Genomic DNA, 12,179 nt, shown 5'->3' on the forward strand with positions numbered 1-12,179 from the left:
TTGTCCCTACCTGCTGGACCCTGGCTGTTCCTCTGGTTATTCCATCCTTCCTGGGAAGCAGGATGGGATCCATCAGCCAGGAGCTCACCATGCTCTTGCTCACTCCTTTGTTGATTCCCAACCTCTCCCCAGCTGCAAAAACCCCTGCCCTCCCTTTCCCGTGTTGGAAAAGGCTGGATGCTGAGCGGGATCCCCTCTCCAGAAAGCAGAGCTGGGGGGAAAGTTCATTTTTTTGGAGGTTTTATTAATCAAACTCTTTACAAATTCATCCTGTACAGAACGGCCTCGCAGTCTTGGATTTAAAAACAAACTGAAAGGACGCCCCTGCCCCGCGGAGCCGGGTTGGGAACGGGGCTCGGACGTGGCGTTTCCATCCCGGCCCCCATAAATAAGAGCTTATTCTGTTCCTGCATCCCGGCTTCCTGCTATTTACAAGAATTCCACGTGCTGGAAGGCGTCGAGTCCCAGCAGGGAACTGGTACCAGGAGGCAACAGGGGTGAGCTGAAATGTAGTGTGGGCCTGGGCGGGGCCTGGACAGCAACAGCCAGGTGGAAAATGGATTTCTTCTCATTCCTAGCCTTCAAGTAAACTTTGGGAAATTAAATTCCTTTTCCAAATGCTCCAATGGCAGCTGCTCTAAAGACTTGAAAACATTCCAATAATTTACCTGTACCGTTAAAAGAACCTTTCCTATGTGGGACTAGGTGGCAGGGAATGAATCCCCCGAGGATTTGCATTTCCCAGCTTTAAATAAGATTTATGTACAGAGCTAAACCCGACCTTCCCCCACCCCCAGCAATGTCTGGGATCCACTGGGATGGACGGTGGGGATGTTCCCTGCGGGACTGGGATGCCCAAACTGGTGCCACAGGGCCTGGGGAGGAGCTGTGTCCTCGTGGCTTCGCTTTGTCACCTGCAACACAGAGACGTGGCCCAGGTCAGTGCCCGGCTCCCTCTGGGTAGTGCCAGCCTCCTGCAGAGCTTCCCCAGGGCCAGGCCTGGAGTTTTTCCCATTTTCCAGCAGTGCCAAGCGTGGCTCTCCTGGATACAGCTCAGGAGCCAGCCCTGAGTGCTGGCAGACCCCAGATCCAGCGCTTTGGGACAGTCCCTGCTCTGCTGCAGGAGCAGAGCTCCCTGCTGGCCCTCCCACAGACAACCCCGGAGCTGCTCCCAGATTTTGGGATCAATCCCAAGCTTTCCCACCTTACCAGTAGCTTCTTCTGAACGGAGCAGCCACTTTCTGCACCGTCCCGAGGAAGGTGTTGATGTCAGCCACAAGAATTCCTTTGCTTTCCAGGATTTCCCTGCTGCTGCTGCCGCCGGGATTTTCTGCAAGGGGAGGAGCAGCAGGATCATTAATTCAAACAAATGAGGTTGTTCTTAAATGTGTGGGAAATATCCCTAAATCCCACTGTGATTGCTCTGGTGCTTTGCCAACAAGGCCAGAACTGGAGCGTGAAGCCACGCACAGGCTCCAAAACTGCTGGAATTCAGCGACCTCCAAAAATCCGGTTGCTTTCCACCACTCACACCTGACCCACACCTTGAACAAGCGATTCCTGCAGGAAGGGCAGGAAAACAGGGATTTCTCACCCCTCCTCCATCCCTTTCCAAGGCAATTTCACACCGGCTGGGTGTGGGATGCCTTTACCTGTGAGATACACGGCGAACCTGGCGTGGATGTGGCGCACCTGCAGCTCCAGCAGGCACTGGATGTGCCGGGATTCGGGAGCCGCCGGGGAGTCGCAGCCGTGGAAGTGCAGCAGCTCCACCAGCTCCGCTCCCTGGCACCACTTCAGCAGCAGCTGCTTCTTCTGGGCATCGCCCCTGCTGAGAGAGGGGCACGGGGAGGGCTCAGGGGCTTCATCCCTCTCCCCCCTTCCCAGGGAATGAGCAGGGAGGGTGGGATCTGCCCTTCCAGGTGTTTTTCCAGTCTCACGGGTGACTTTTGCTGCTCCATATGGATCAAAAGTGACAAATTCCCCCTTGCTCCAGGCAGCTCCCAGGTTGTGGCCTGGGATTGGGTTCATTTTCATCTCAGCAGCTGCTGTGGGGCTGTTTGGGATCTGTGCTCATTGGGATCTGTGCTGGGAGCTGTGGATAATTCTGGGATGTTTTGTTGCTGAGCAGGGTTTGGCACAGCCAAAGCTGCTCCTCACCCACCCCTCCAGGGCCTGGCCAGGACAGGTGACTGCCACTGTCCCAAGGGATATTCCAGAGCCTGGAATCATGCCTGGGATATGAAGCTGGGAGGAAAAGAAGGAAGAGGGGATGTTGGAGAGGTGGTGTGGGTGTTCCCAAGTCACGATGGAGCCCTGGCCTGTGACGGGGAATGGATTCCTTGGTTTTGTCTGCATGCCCAGCTTTTCCTTTCCCTGTTAAACTTCCTTTATCCCAGCCCAGGAGTTTTCTCACTCCACCCTTCCCAGGGAGAGCCACAAATGAGCCCACGCCAGAGCAGCTCCATCTTCAATCATCCACGGTGGGAACTGGAGTGGCAATTCCCTCTCTTCATCACCAGCTCAGGGCTCCTCATCCCATCCCAAATCCCACATCCCAAATGTGATGGGACGGAAAAAGAAGCAGCAGAGGGGGAAGAGCCCCAGGAAGGTGCCCTGAGTTCCCGGGGGTGTCTCAGGAGTTGGGATGAGCTGGTGGGAAGGGAGGGAAGTTTGCTTTTGGAGTTTTGGGGATGTGCAGCTCCTCCAAGGAAATCTGGGCCTTTCCAGGAGCCTGCAGCACTCCCTGAGGGCATCCCTGCCAGGGAGAGAGGGAAGGGCCTTATGGAAGCCCAGCAGGGAGCCGGGAGAGCTGCCAGAGCTCTGCCTCATCCAGGATCGCATCCAGGATCGCATCCAGGAAAACGTTCCAGGCCATCTGATGCTCTCCAGGTCCCAAGTCCTGCTTCTCCATCCCAAGAATCCCCGATTTCCAGGCAGAGCCGTTACCTGAGGTCTCCTCGGAGCTTCTTGCTCTCCTTGTGGTGCAGGAGCCACTTCCACCTCCCGTTCCTGTTCAGCTTCTCCAGCACCTTCACCACCTCCTTCAGCTGGCCTGAGGGGACACCAGAGCCAGGGATAGGTGGAGAGGGCACCTGGGGGTCTCTGGGCCTGCTCAAAGTTGGGCCACCTGAGGGTGTCCAGGGGAATTTTGAGTCCCTCCAACAAGGATGGAACCTCAAACTTCACTGGGTGGGGCACTGGGATCATGTCCTGGTTTTCCCCTGACATCTGGAAGGACAAGGGCAGCTTGGCCCTGTCACCTCGTGGTGCAGCTCCCAGAGGAGCTGGCTCAGTTCCCTCTGCCACTTCCCATCGAGGAGCTGAAGGCCCTTTTCCATTGGACATCGGGAAGGAATTGCTGGCTGGGAGGGTGGGAGAGGCTGGAATGGAATTCCCAGAGCAGCTGTGGCTGTCTCTGGATCCCTGGAATGTCCAAGGCCAGGCTGGACATTGGGGCTTCGACACGGGGAGGTGGGAGGTGTCCCTGCCCGTGGAATGGGATCATCCTTAGGGTCCCTTCCCACCCAAACCATTCCATGGTTCTCCAGGCTGAATGAACATCCTGGCACAGCCCTCTCCTGCTCTTGGATGTTTTGGGGACCCTTGAGCTGGGTCCTCTATCCCGATGGGATCCCAACATCAGAGAGAGGGGCAAGAATTCCCCACTGGAAGCAGAATCAATGGGAAGATTTGGGAATGTGTCAGCAAACGCCCCGAGACTCACCCAGGGTCACCCTTTCCAACAGCTCCTCATCGGACACCACGAAGCCTCCGGCCTGGAACAGCTCCTGGAATGTGTCACCCGTCACATCCTCGGGATCGTCCACTCCGGCAAACACCACGCCGGGACAGCGCTTCAGCTGCAGCAGGCACGGCACCTGCGGGCACAGCGGCTTTGTGCCACCCCGAATGCACAGAGCCCAGCCCATCCCAGCCCATCCCACCATTCCTGTCCCCACATCCCAACCCCAAAGCTGGACGGTGCCACAGGGATGGAACAATCCCTGGAACCGGGTGGCTGGACAAGAGAAGCCCAACCTCACTGCTTTGAGCTGGGCTGTTCCAACGTTTTTAACGGATGCTGGGATTAAAGAACAGAGAGCAGGACAAGAGGGACGGAGGCTCACGCTGTGGATGTGGGAGGAGATGTCCTCGTTCCTGACGATGACCAGCAGCCGCTCGCTGTCCCGGCCTGCGGCCCCGCAGAAGTTCAGGGGTTCCGTCCTCACAAAGCCCTCATCCTTCAGCAAGGCCTGGAACAGAAACCAGGTGAGGTTTGGATTGGGAATATTCTCCTGGGAACAAGGAGAGAGGAAGGAGAATGGGCTGCCCAGGGCAGGGGTGGGATCCCCATTCCTGGAGGGATTCAGAAGCCACGTGGGCGGGGCACTGGGGGACACGGGCAGTGCTGGCCTCGGCAGTGCTGGGAATGGTTGGACTTCACACTAAACCAGAGTTGTTTTAGATGGGATCTTGGGAAGGAATTCCTGGCTGGGAGGGTGGGGAGGGGCTGGGCTGGAATTCCCAGAGAAGCTGTGGCTGCCACTGGATCCCTGACAGTGCCCAAGGCCATGTGGAGCAGCCTGGGATAGGGAAGGTGTCCCTGCCCACGGGGTTGGAATTGGATAATCCTTAGGATCCCTTCCCAACCCAAACCATTCCATGATTCCGTGACAACCCAATCCCAAGGCTCCTGTGCAACCTCAGTGCCTGACTCCAATTCCTGGTGCTGGGAGCCGAGGTGGCTCCTGGGCTAAGGGAACCAAACCATCCCTGCCAGGCTGCCCGAGCTTCCCTGTTCCTGCCACCCTCAGCTCTATCCTGGAGCTGCCCACCCCAAACCACCCCAATCCAGGGAGGGCTCCTACCTTCACCCTGTCGAAGAACGGCTCCTGGCCCGTCTCCAGCAGGTAGAACATTCCGGGCTGTCCGTCGGCCACGCGGCGCAGGTGGGCGCGCAGGGCCCCGCGCAGCTCCGCGATCACCGCCCCGAACGCCACCGTCCTGCCGGGCCGGCCCATCCCGACCCGCGCATTCCCGGCCTCTCCCTGCGCCGGGCCCTCGCTCCTGGCCTCGGCCCTGCTCAGCACCACCCTCTGGAACTCGGAATACTCGTCCAGGATGACGGCGACGTCCCCCCGCGAGTCCGGCAGGGCGCGGTCGTATCGGAGCTTCCCGAGGTGCAAGGGAGCCCTGCGATCCCGGCTGCGGGCCCGGGATCTGGCTCTCCTGGTATCCCGGTTATCCCTGTGCCGGCGGGAGTGGAGCCCGCCCAGCCACGCGTCTGAAGGTGGAATTGTCACCTGCAAGGGGCTCCTGCTGCGTAGGGACAGCGGGATGGGGGCACAGAAGTCTTTTGGGAAGATGCTTTTGGAGGTAGAAAAGGGAGGTTTGCCATTCCTTAGGATTTGTTTTAGCTTATAATGGAAGCGGAGACATTCCATGTCCAAAGTGTTCTGGGTGATTTCCTCAAAGCCCCTCCAGGTCCCCATCAGGGACCGGAGCAGAGGAGATTCCCGGGCACGGCGGCTGCGCCTCTTTGGAAGCTGGAAATTTTCCATCCTCTCCTGGCACTGCCGAGTGACCATGAAGCTCCCGTAATCCCTGGGGATCCCCCGATCCCAGTCCTCTCCGTGCTCCTCCATGTGCACGGAGCTCCTGGGGGAGTTGTCCCAGCTAGTCCTTGTTCCTGCAGCATCCGAGGAGCTCATGATGCAGGAATTCCTGTTTGGAAGCGGGGAGCGTGAATCGCCCTCAAAATATTCCTGCTCTGAGTCACCAAAGGAATTCTCCAATGGATCTTCAAAGGCCAAGCCCTCGTGTCCGTCCTGGCATGGGAGCTGCTCTTCCCTTGGGAGCTCATCCGAAATATCCTCGGCATCGCTGAGCTCCGGGCTTTCTCCGGAGGGATCCCTGTGCTCGCCCAATGGCGACGCCGGCATGGGAGAATCGGGGATTTCTCCCTCTCCCACCTCAGAGCCGGCGCAGTCGGGATCAGGGAACGCCTCGGATCCCTCGGGGCTGTGCTCACACCCAGCCCAGGGCTCGCACAGGGGACACTCCCGGGCTGGGAAGGGAGCAGGACTGGGAATGCTGCCTCCTTCCAGATCCTCGGGCGGGATGGGCTCCTCCCCGGGGCTCCCTCCGGCATCCCCTGCCTGGCTCCCGGCGCCGCCGCAGCTCCCGGACCACCGGGCACTGTCCGGAGAAGGAGGGAGCATCCCAGGGAGCGCCTCGGGGAGGGGAGAGCCCGGCTCAGCACCCTCGGGATCGTCCCATGGATCGCACGGAGAAGGAGGAGCAGATCCCGGCTCGGCTGGCACAAACTCATCCGCGGGGGAGTGCGGAGCTCTCATCTCCTCCTGGGAACAGCTGGGATTTAAGGAGCCATCCAGGCTCCAGGCAGCCACGCTCACCTGGGCAGCTCCTCCTTCCCAGCACGGCTTCCAGAGGCGGCACAGGACCGACTCCCGCCGGCTCGGCACCGCGGGAATGGGGGGATTTGAGCCTCCAGTGTGAGGGGGAGAAGCAGGAGCTGGCTCTCCATGGATATTTGGGAAGTTCTGCTGCTGCCTGGGCAGCTCCTTGATGGCCGAGATCCCCTCCCGGATGGAGGAGGATGGGGGCTCTGATTCCAGGAGGTGATGGTGGAGAGGGATGCCCGGCTCCTGTGGAGTGTCAGCCGCCATTTCCATGCTCATTGTGTCATTCCCAGGGGAATTCTCTGCCTCAGGGAACTCATTCTCCCTCTCCTCAGCTCTGGAATCATCTCCTGTGTCTGCATAGTCCAAGGGGGAGTCCCGGCCATCTCCTGCTCCCATGGGATCATCCAGCTCCTCTGTGCCGCTGGCAGCGGCGCTTCCATGCTGTTCTTCCACCAGAATCCTGCTCCCTCCTTGGTTTGATTCCTCAGTGTCCAGGGAATCCAGCTCAGGATCAGCATCATCCCCACACGCCTGGGAACAGCAGCTGCTCCTTCCCAGCTCGCTCTGGGACGGCGACTGGAGGCTCTCCATGGGCGGATCCTCTGGAGCAGCCCACGGATCAACGGATCCATCGGGAGAGGTCAGGCAGACGGAGCTGGAGTCGGGGGACAGGGTCAGGGTCATTCCCTGGCTGCGGGGGGACTCCAGGCTGGCCGTGCTCCTGGCAGGCTCCCACCTTTCTGCAGAGGGCGCATGATCCCAGTTTTTCTGCTCCGAGCCATTCCCGAGCGCGTCTCCAGCAGCTCCCGGGTTTCCCGTAACGCTGTCGGGCTGCGCCTCGTGGACAGGGCTGGGATCAGGTGGGGACAGCGGCTCCCCGCTGTCACTGTGGGGTGACCCCACCTCGGCCGGGCTGGCCGCACCAAGCCCATCTATCTCCGAATCCGCGCTGCCCGGAGCATCCCAGGGATCCGGGAGCTCATCCCGGCTTGGTGACATCTCCTCGGGAAACCCTTCGGGGTCGGTCCCGGTCCCATCTGACAGTGCTGGTGTGGATCTGTCGGGGCAGGGGGATGCCAGGGAGGTGGGGCTGGGCACGGGGTCCTCTTCAGGAACACCAAGCTCCTCTGGAGACGCCGAATTCCCTGGATTCTGCTCGCGGTGCTCACATTCCATCTCGGCATCGCTGCTCTCAGACAACATCAAATCCACAGGTCCCAGGAAGGAGCTTTCATCCTCAAACTCCTCCTTCTCCTCCTTTCCCTCCTCCACCTCCTTTCCCTCCTCCACCTCTCTCTGCTCTTTTCCCAAATGCTCCGAGGGCTCCTGGGATTCCACCCCTTCCTCAGTGGCTCCCCCAGGCTCTGCACTCGCGGGATTTGCTTCCAAGGGCACGGAATCACAGGGAGGCTGTGGATCAGTGCCAGCGGCCCAGCTGCCATCCTCAACTTCCAGAGGGTGTCCAGAGTCTCCCATTCCCTCCCCATCCTCGGGAGGGCCGGGGCCACTCCCTGAGCCTGCTTCCCACTGGTTTTCCTGCTGCTCCCCATTTTCCTGCAGCACACAGGGGGGGTCTGTCCATGGAGTTGAGCTGGAATTTGGCGTTTGGCTGCCAGGGTTGGAAAACTCAGCCGGGGATTTGCCGGAACAGCCAAGCTCCTGGGAAGGGCTGGGGGTGATCCTGGAATCCAGCAGGTTCTCCTTGACCGGCTCCTCCTGGAACGACACAATCCAGAGGTTAATCCTCATGGAAAAACGCAGGAGATGAGACACCCATGCAGGAAAGAAAACCTGGAATTTTTTCCTTCATGCAGTTCCAGCCTGATGGAAGCTGCTCCTTTGTTCAGGAGTGGAAGTTTTAAAGGAATTCTTTTAATTCAAGAATTCAGGCTTGGAAAAATGTCAGCAGAGCCCCACGTTTTATGTTCACCCCAAAAACCTCCACTCCTGACCATGCGCAGACTGGAGAAAGTGGAAAAATTAATTTAAAAACTCAATCCAGAATGGAATTTTCATGGATTTCACCAGAGGGATGAGGGAAATGATGCAAAGCACGGCACTGCCGCCTGCGTGGGGGAAAAACTTCCAAGGCAACAAATCCCAGCTTTCCAAATGCACATGGGAATGGCTGTGCCTCTCCTGGATCTGGAATGCTGGGAGCTCCCCGATCCCTCAGTTGAGGACTCAGCCCTCCCACAAACCCGGAGTTTAAATCAGAAACGGACACTTAAACTGCTTTAGTTTGGGATTCCTCCCCCTCGGAGAGAATCCCCGCTTCCCTGGACACCCCCCCAGGGACATCTGCTCCATTCCTCTTGGAAAATCCTGCTCTCCCCAGAGCCTCGGAGTCCCCCCAGGCCGAACTCACCGCGCCGACGCTCGAGACGTCGCGCGCGTCCTCCTCGGGAACGACCTCTGGCTCCCCGCGTCCCAAATCCCGCCTTTCCCTGGCATCATCCCGGAGGGAAAGGCTCTCGGGACAGCTGGTGGAGGAAGGCTCCTCCTCCTCCCCGCAGGGCAGCTCCCCTGAGGAGGAGGACACCGTGCTATCCACGGCGCCGGGAATTCCATCCGCGTCCGTCTGGGAATCCGCGGGGCTTTTCTCCGGCTGGGGAAGGCCCTGGCAAGAAGGAGTGCTGGGATCCAGGGAGCTGCTGGGAGTCTGGTCAGGATCGGAGCCGGAGTCTGCGGGACACGTCTCGAAGGCGAAGCAATCCTGGCTGTCGTCGCTGAGCTCCAGGAAACCTCCGGAGCTGCTGATGGAGACGAATTTGGTGGGATTGCAGTGCTCCACCACCTTCCGGGAGCTGCTCAGGAGCTTGCTGGGCTTCCTGTAGAACAGAGCCACCCACATGTGCAGGATCAGCTTCATCCCTTCCACGTCGTCGGGAAGATCGGGATCCCAGGGCCTGGGAAGGGAAGGAAAAACAGCCTGAACCATCTCCATCCTCCCCACCTCGGCTGCAGGGAATTCGTGCCTGGAATTCACGCCTGGAATTCATCCCTGGCTCCCCGCAGGGCGCAGCCCCAAGGAAGGAGGGCACAGATTGCTGCTTGAGGCAGATTCCAGCTTTTTTCTTTTTGGAAAAAAGGGAAAAAAAGAGGAACTCCAAGCTCCAAAGGAGAAACGGAGTACTTGGGGTGCTGGCTTTAGGTACCAATTCCAGCTGCAGAGCCATGGGAATTGCAGAATCATGGAATGGGTTAGGTGGGAAGAGACCTTAAAGCCCATCCTGTGTCCAGGGACACCTCCCACTGTGCCAGGCTACTCCAGCCCCAATGTCCAGCCTGGCCTTGGACATTCCAGGGATCCAGGGGCAGTCCCAGCTGCTCTGGGAATTCCATTCCAGCCCCTGCCCACCCTCCCAGCCAGCAATTCCCAATTCCCAATCTCCCATCCAGCCCTGCCCTCTGGCACTGGGAAGCCATTCCCTGGCTCCTGGCCCTCCATGCCTTGGCCCCAGTCCCTCTGCAGCTCTCCTGGAGCCCCTTTAGGCCCTGCAAGGGGCTCTCAGCTCTCCCTGGATCCTTCCCTTCTCCAGGGGAACATTCCCAGCTCTCCCAGCCGGGCTGCAGCCCTGGGAGCAGCTCCATGGATTCCTCTGGACTCTCTCCAGCAGCTCCATATCCTGATACTGGGATCCCAGAGCTGGATTCCATGTGGGATCACCAGAGTGGAGCAGAGGAGCAGAATTCCCGCTTTTCCTGCTGCCCACACCGCGGGATCAGCCCAGGACAGGTCCAGCACACATGGTTCAGCCACATCCACTTTGTCCCACCCCAGCACCACCCTCCCAAATCCCTCCTTTTTTCCAGGAAAAACGCAGCAGCTGTACCTTGGCAAGCACGGACGAAATTGATTCTTATGGAAAACAAAGGGATAAAACCAAGGCAAGCCCCTTCCCAAATCCCTCCAGCCATTCCAGGCTGACTTACCCATGCAGGGCACGGATGACAGTTTTCTCCAGGGAATCGTTGGTGTACCTGCTGTCCAAGTGGAAGAGATATTCCTCTTCCCAACGGCACGTCACCCTCATGGAATCCCCACAGATGTTCACCGTGTGGCTCTTGGAAAAATCCTCCTTTTTCCTGGGAGAGCTCCTGCTCCTGCTGGGCTCCAAGGCGCTGCTCTGCTGGTGCCGGAATGGCAGCACCTTCCCGACCAAAGGAGCTGCTGGAGCATTCCTGGGGCTGTTTTTGGAGGGAGCTGGCCCAGCGCTGGGATTCCCTTTGGGATTGGGGTGTTTCCTGGGATGCTCGGGCATGGGGGAGGCGTAGGAGTGCTCGGCTGAGATGATGGAGTGCTGGTTCACCTCGGCAGCTTCCGGAGCTTCCCGGGAAGGCAACGCCTGGAGCTTGGCTGGAATGAGATTCACGCTGGTCCTACTGAAAATTCCAAAGGTTTTCTCCTTGGGAAGAGAGGCTGGATGGTTGGGATGTGTTTTTTCAGGAAGTGGCTCGTTCATGGACACTTTGCTGGTCGAGGTGGCTTTTCTCCCGTGCTTTTCTGCCCTGTGGTATTTGTGGTCGGGAGCCATGCGTGGGGATTTGGGCTTGGAAGGGCTCTGCTGCTCCGTGGAATCACCGGGAAGGCTGCAGGACACCGGGATGATCCCACAATCCTTGGGAATAAAGGGAGGGATACAAGAGCCCAGGGCCAGGTCAGCCAGCAGGTTCAAGGCGTGGGATTCGCAGTTGTCCCCTTGCGGAGCAAAGGCAACGCTGGGAATTCCAGTGGGATAAACCTCATTCCCATGGCACTCTGCTTCGTGGGATTGGGAAGAGGCTTCGCTCGGGGGGTGGGAGAGCGGCTCGTTCTGCTCTGAGGGAGGAAAAACCAGTGAGAAAAGTTAATTAGAAAGTGAAAAAATAAATGAAGGGCGCACAATTCTGCACCAAGGAGCGGTTCCGGGCAGGTTCTCCGGGGAAAAAAAGTCTTTCCCAGAGGGATTTGCCACACTTTTCAAAAAGATCTCCATGGTCATGGCTACCAGGAAATGATCCAGAGTTGGGAATTATTCAGGAAGGTTTTTTGCTCAGGAATAAAAGGCACAGGGATGCGGTGGGAGCAAAATCCCCCCTTAAACACAACCTGAGGAGTTTTTAATTTTCCTTGATCCTTTTTATTCTGCTTTGATTTTTCTTGAAGTTTGAGCATTTGGGATTTTCATGGATGAGTTCGGGGTTATCCTTGTAATAAGTGAGGTATAAAAAGCCTCCAGAAAACCCCCAAAACAGAGAGAAAACCCCAAAAACATGGAGAAAACCCTAAAACAGGGAGAAAACCCCCAAAACAAAGATTAAAACTCCTAAAATAGGGAGAAACCCCCTAAAAACAGAGAGAAAACCCCTAAAACAGAGAGAAAACACCCAAAACAGAGAGAAACCCCCCCTAAAAACAGAGAGAAAATACCTAAAACCAGAGAGAAACCCCTAAAAACAGGGATAAAATCCGCAAAACAGAGAGAAACCCCCAAAACAGAGAGAAAACCCCCAAAACAGAGAGAACCCCCCTAAAAACAGAGAAAAAAACCCCAAAACAGTGAGAAAACCCCCAAAACAGAGAGAAAACCCCCCAAAACAGAGAGAAAACCCCCAACACAGAGAGATAAACCCCAAAAACAGAGAGAAAACCCCCAAAACAGAGAGAAAACACCCAAAACAGAGAGAAAACACCCAAAATAGAGAGAAAATCCCCCAAAACCAGAGAAAAAACCCCCAAAAACAGAGAGAAAACCCCCAACACAGAGA

General features: G+C 57.7%; 1 protein-coding gene across 2 annotated transcripts in view; it reads right to left on the reverse strand.

Moving 5' to 3' along the window:
• Window positions 1-223: 223 nt before the first annotated feature.
• The window catches only part of TASOR2 (transcription activation suppressor family member 2), an 18,588-nt gene continuing 6,632 nt past the window's right edge, over window positions 224-12,179 (reverse strand). Inside the window, exons 5-13 of one of the 2 annotated variants that reach the window (XM_042051804.1) lie at window positions 10,365-11,250; window positions 8,797-9,337; window positions 4,872-8,144; window positions 4,131-4,256; window positions 3,728-3,881; window positions 2,950-3,055; window positions 1,653-1,828; window positions 1,210-1,330; window positions 224-914 (exon numbers count right to left, since the gene is read on the reverse strand). In XM_042051804.1, coding sequence (XP_041907738.1) covers window positions 911-914; window positions 1,210-1,330; window positions 1,653-1,828; window positions 2,950-3,055; window positions 3,728-3,881; window positions 4,131-4,256; window positions 4,872-8,144; window positions 8,797-9,337; window positions 10,365-11,250 — 5,387 coding nt within the window. In that variant the 3' untranslated portion in view covers window positions 224-910. Of the gene's footprint in view, window positions 915-1,209; window positions 1,331-1,652; window positions 1,832-2,949; window positions 3,056-3,727; window positions 3,882-4,130; window positions 4,257-4,871; window positions 8,145-8,796; window positions 9,338-10,364; window positions 11,251-12,179 lie in introns of both variants that reach the window. The other variant, XM_042051795.1, reaches the window with a different exon arrangement.

Source organism: Corvus kubaryi, unplaced genomic scaffold, assembly GCF_017639235.1.
Source record: "Corvus kubaryi isolate FWS band 111438036 unplaced genomic scaffold, C.kubaryi_AGA036_p1.0 135, whole genome shotgun sequence".
NCBI classification, from domain to species: Eukaryota; Metazoa; Chordata; class Aves; order Passeriformes; family Corvidae; genus Corvus; species Corvus kubaryi.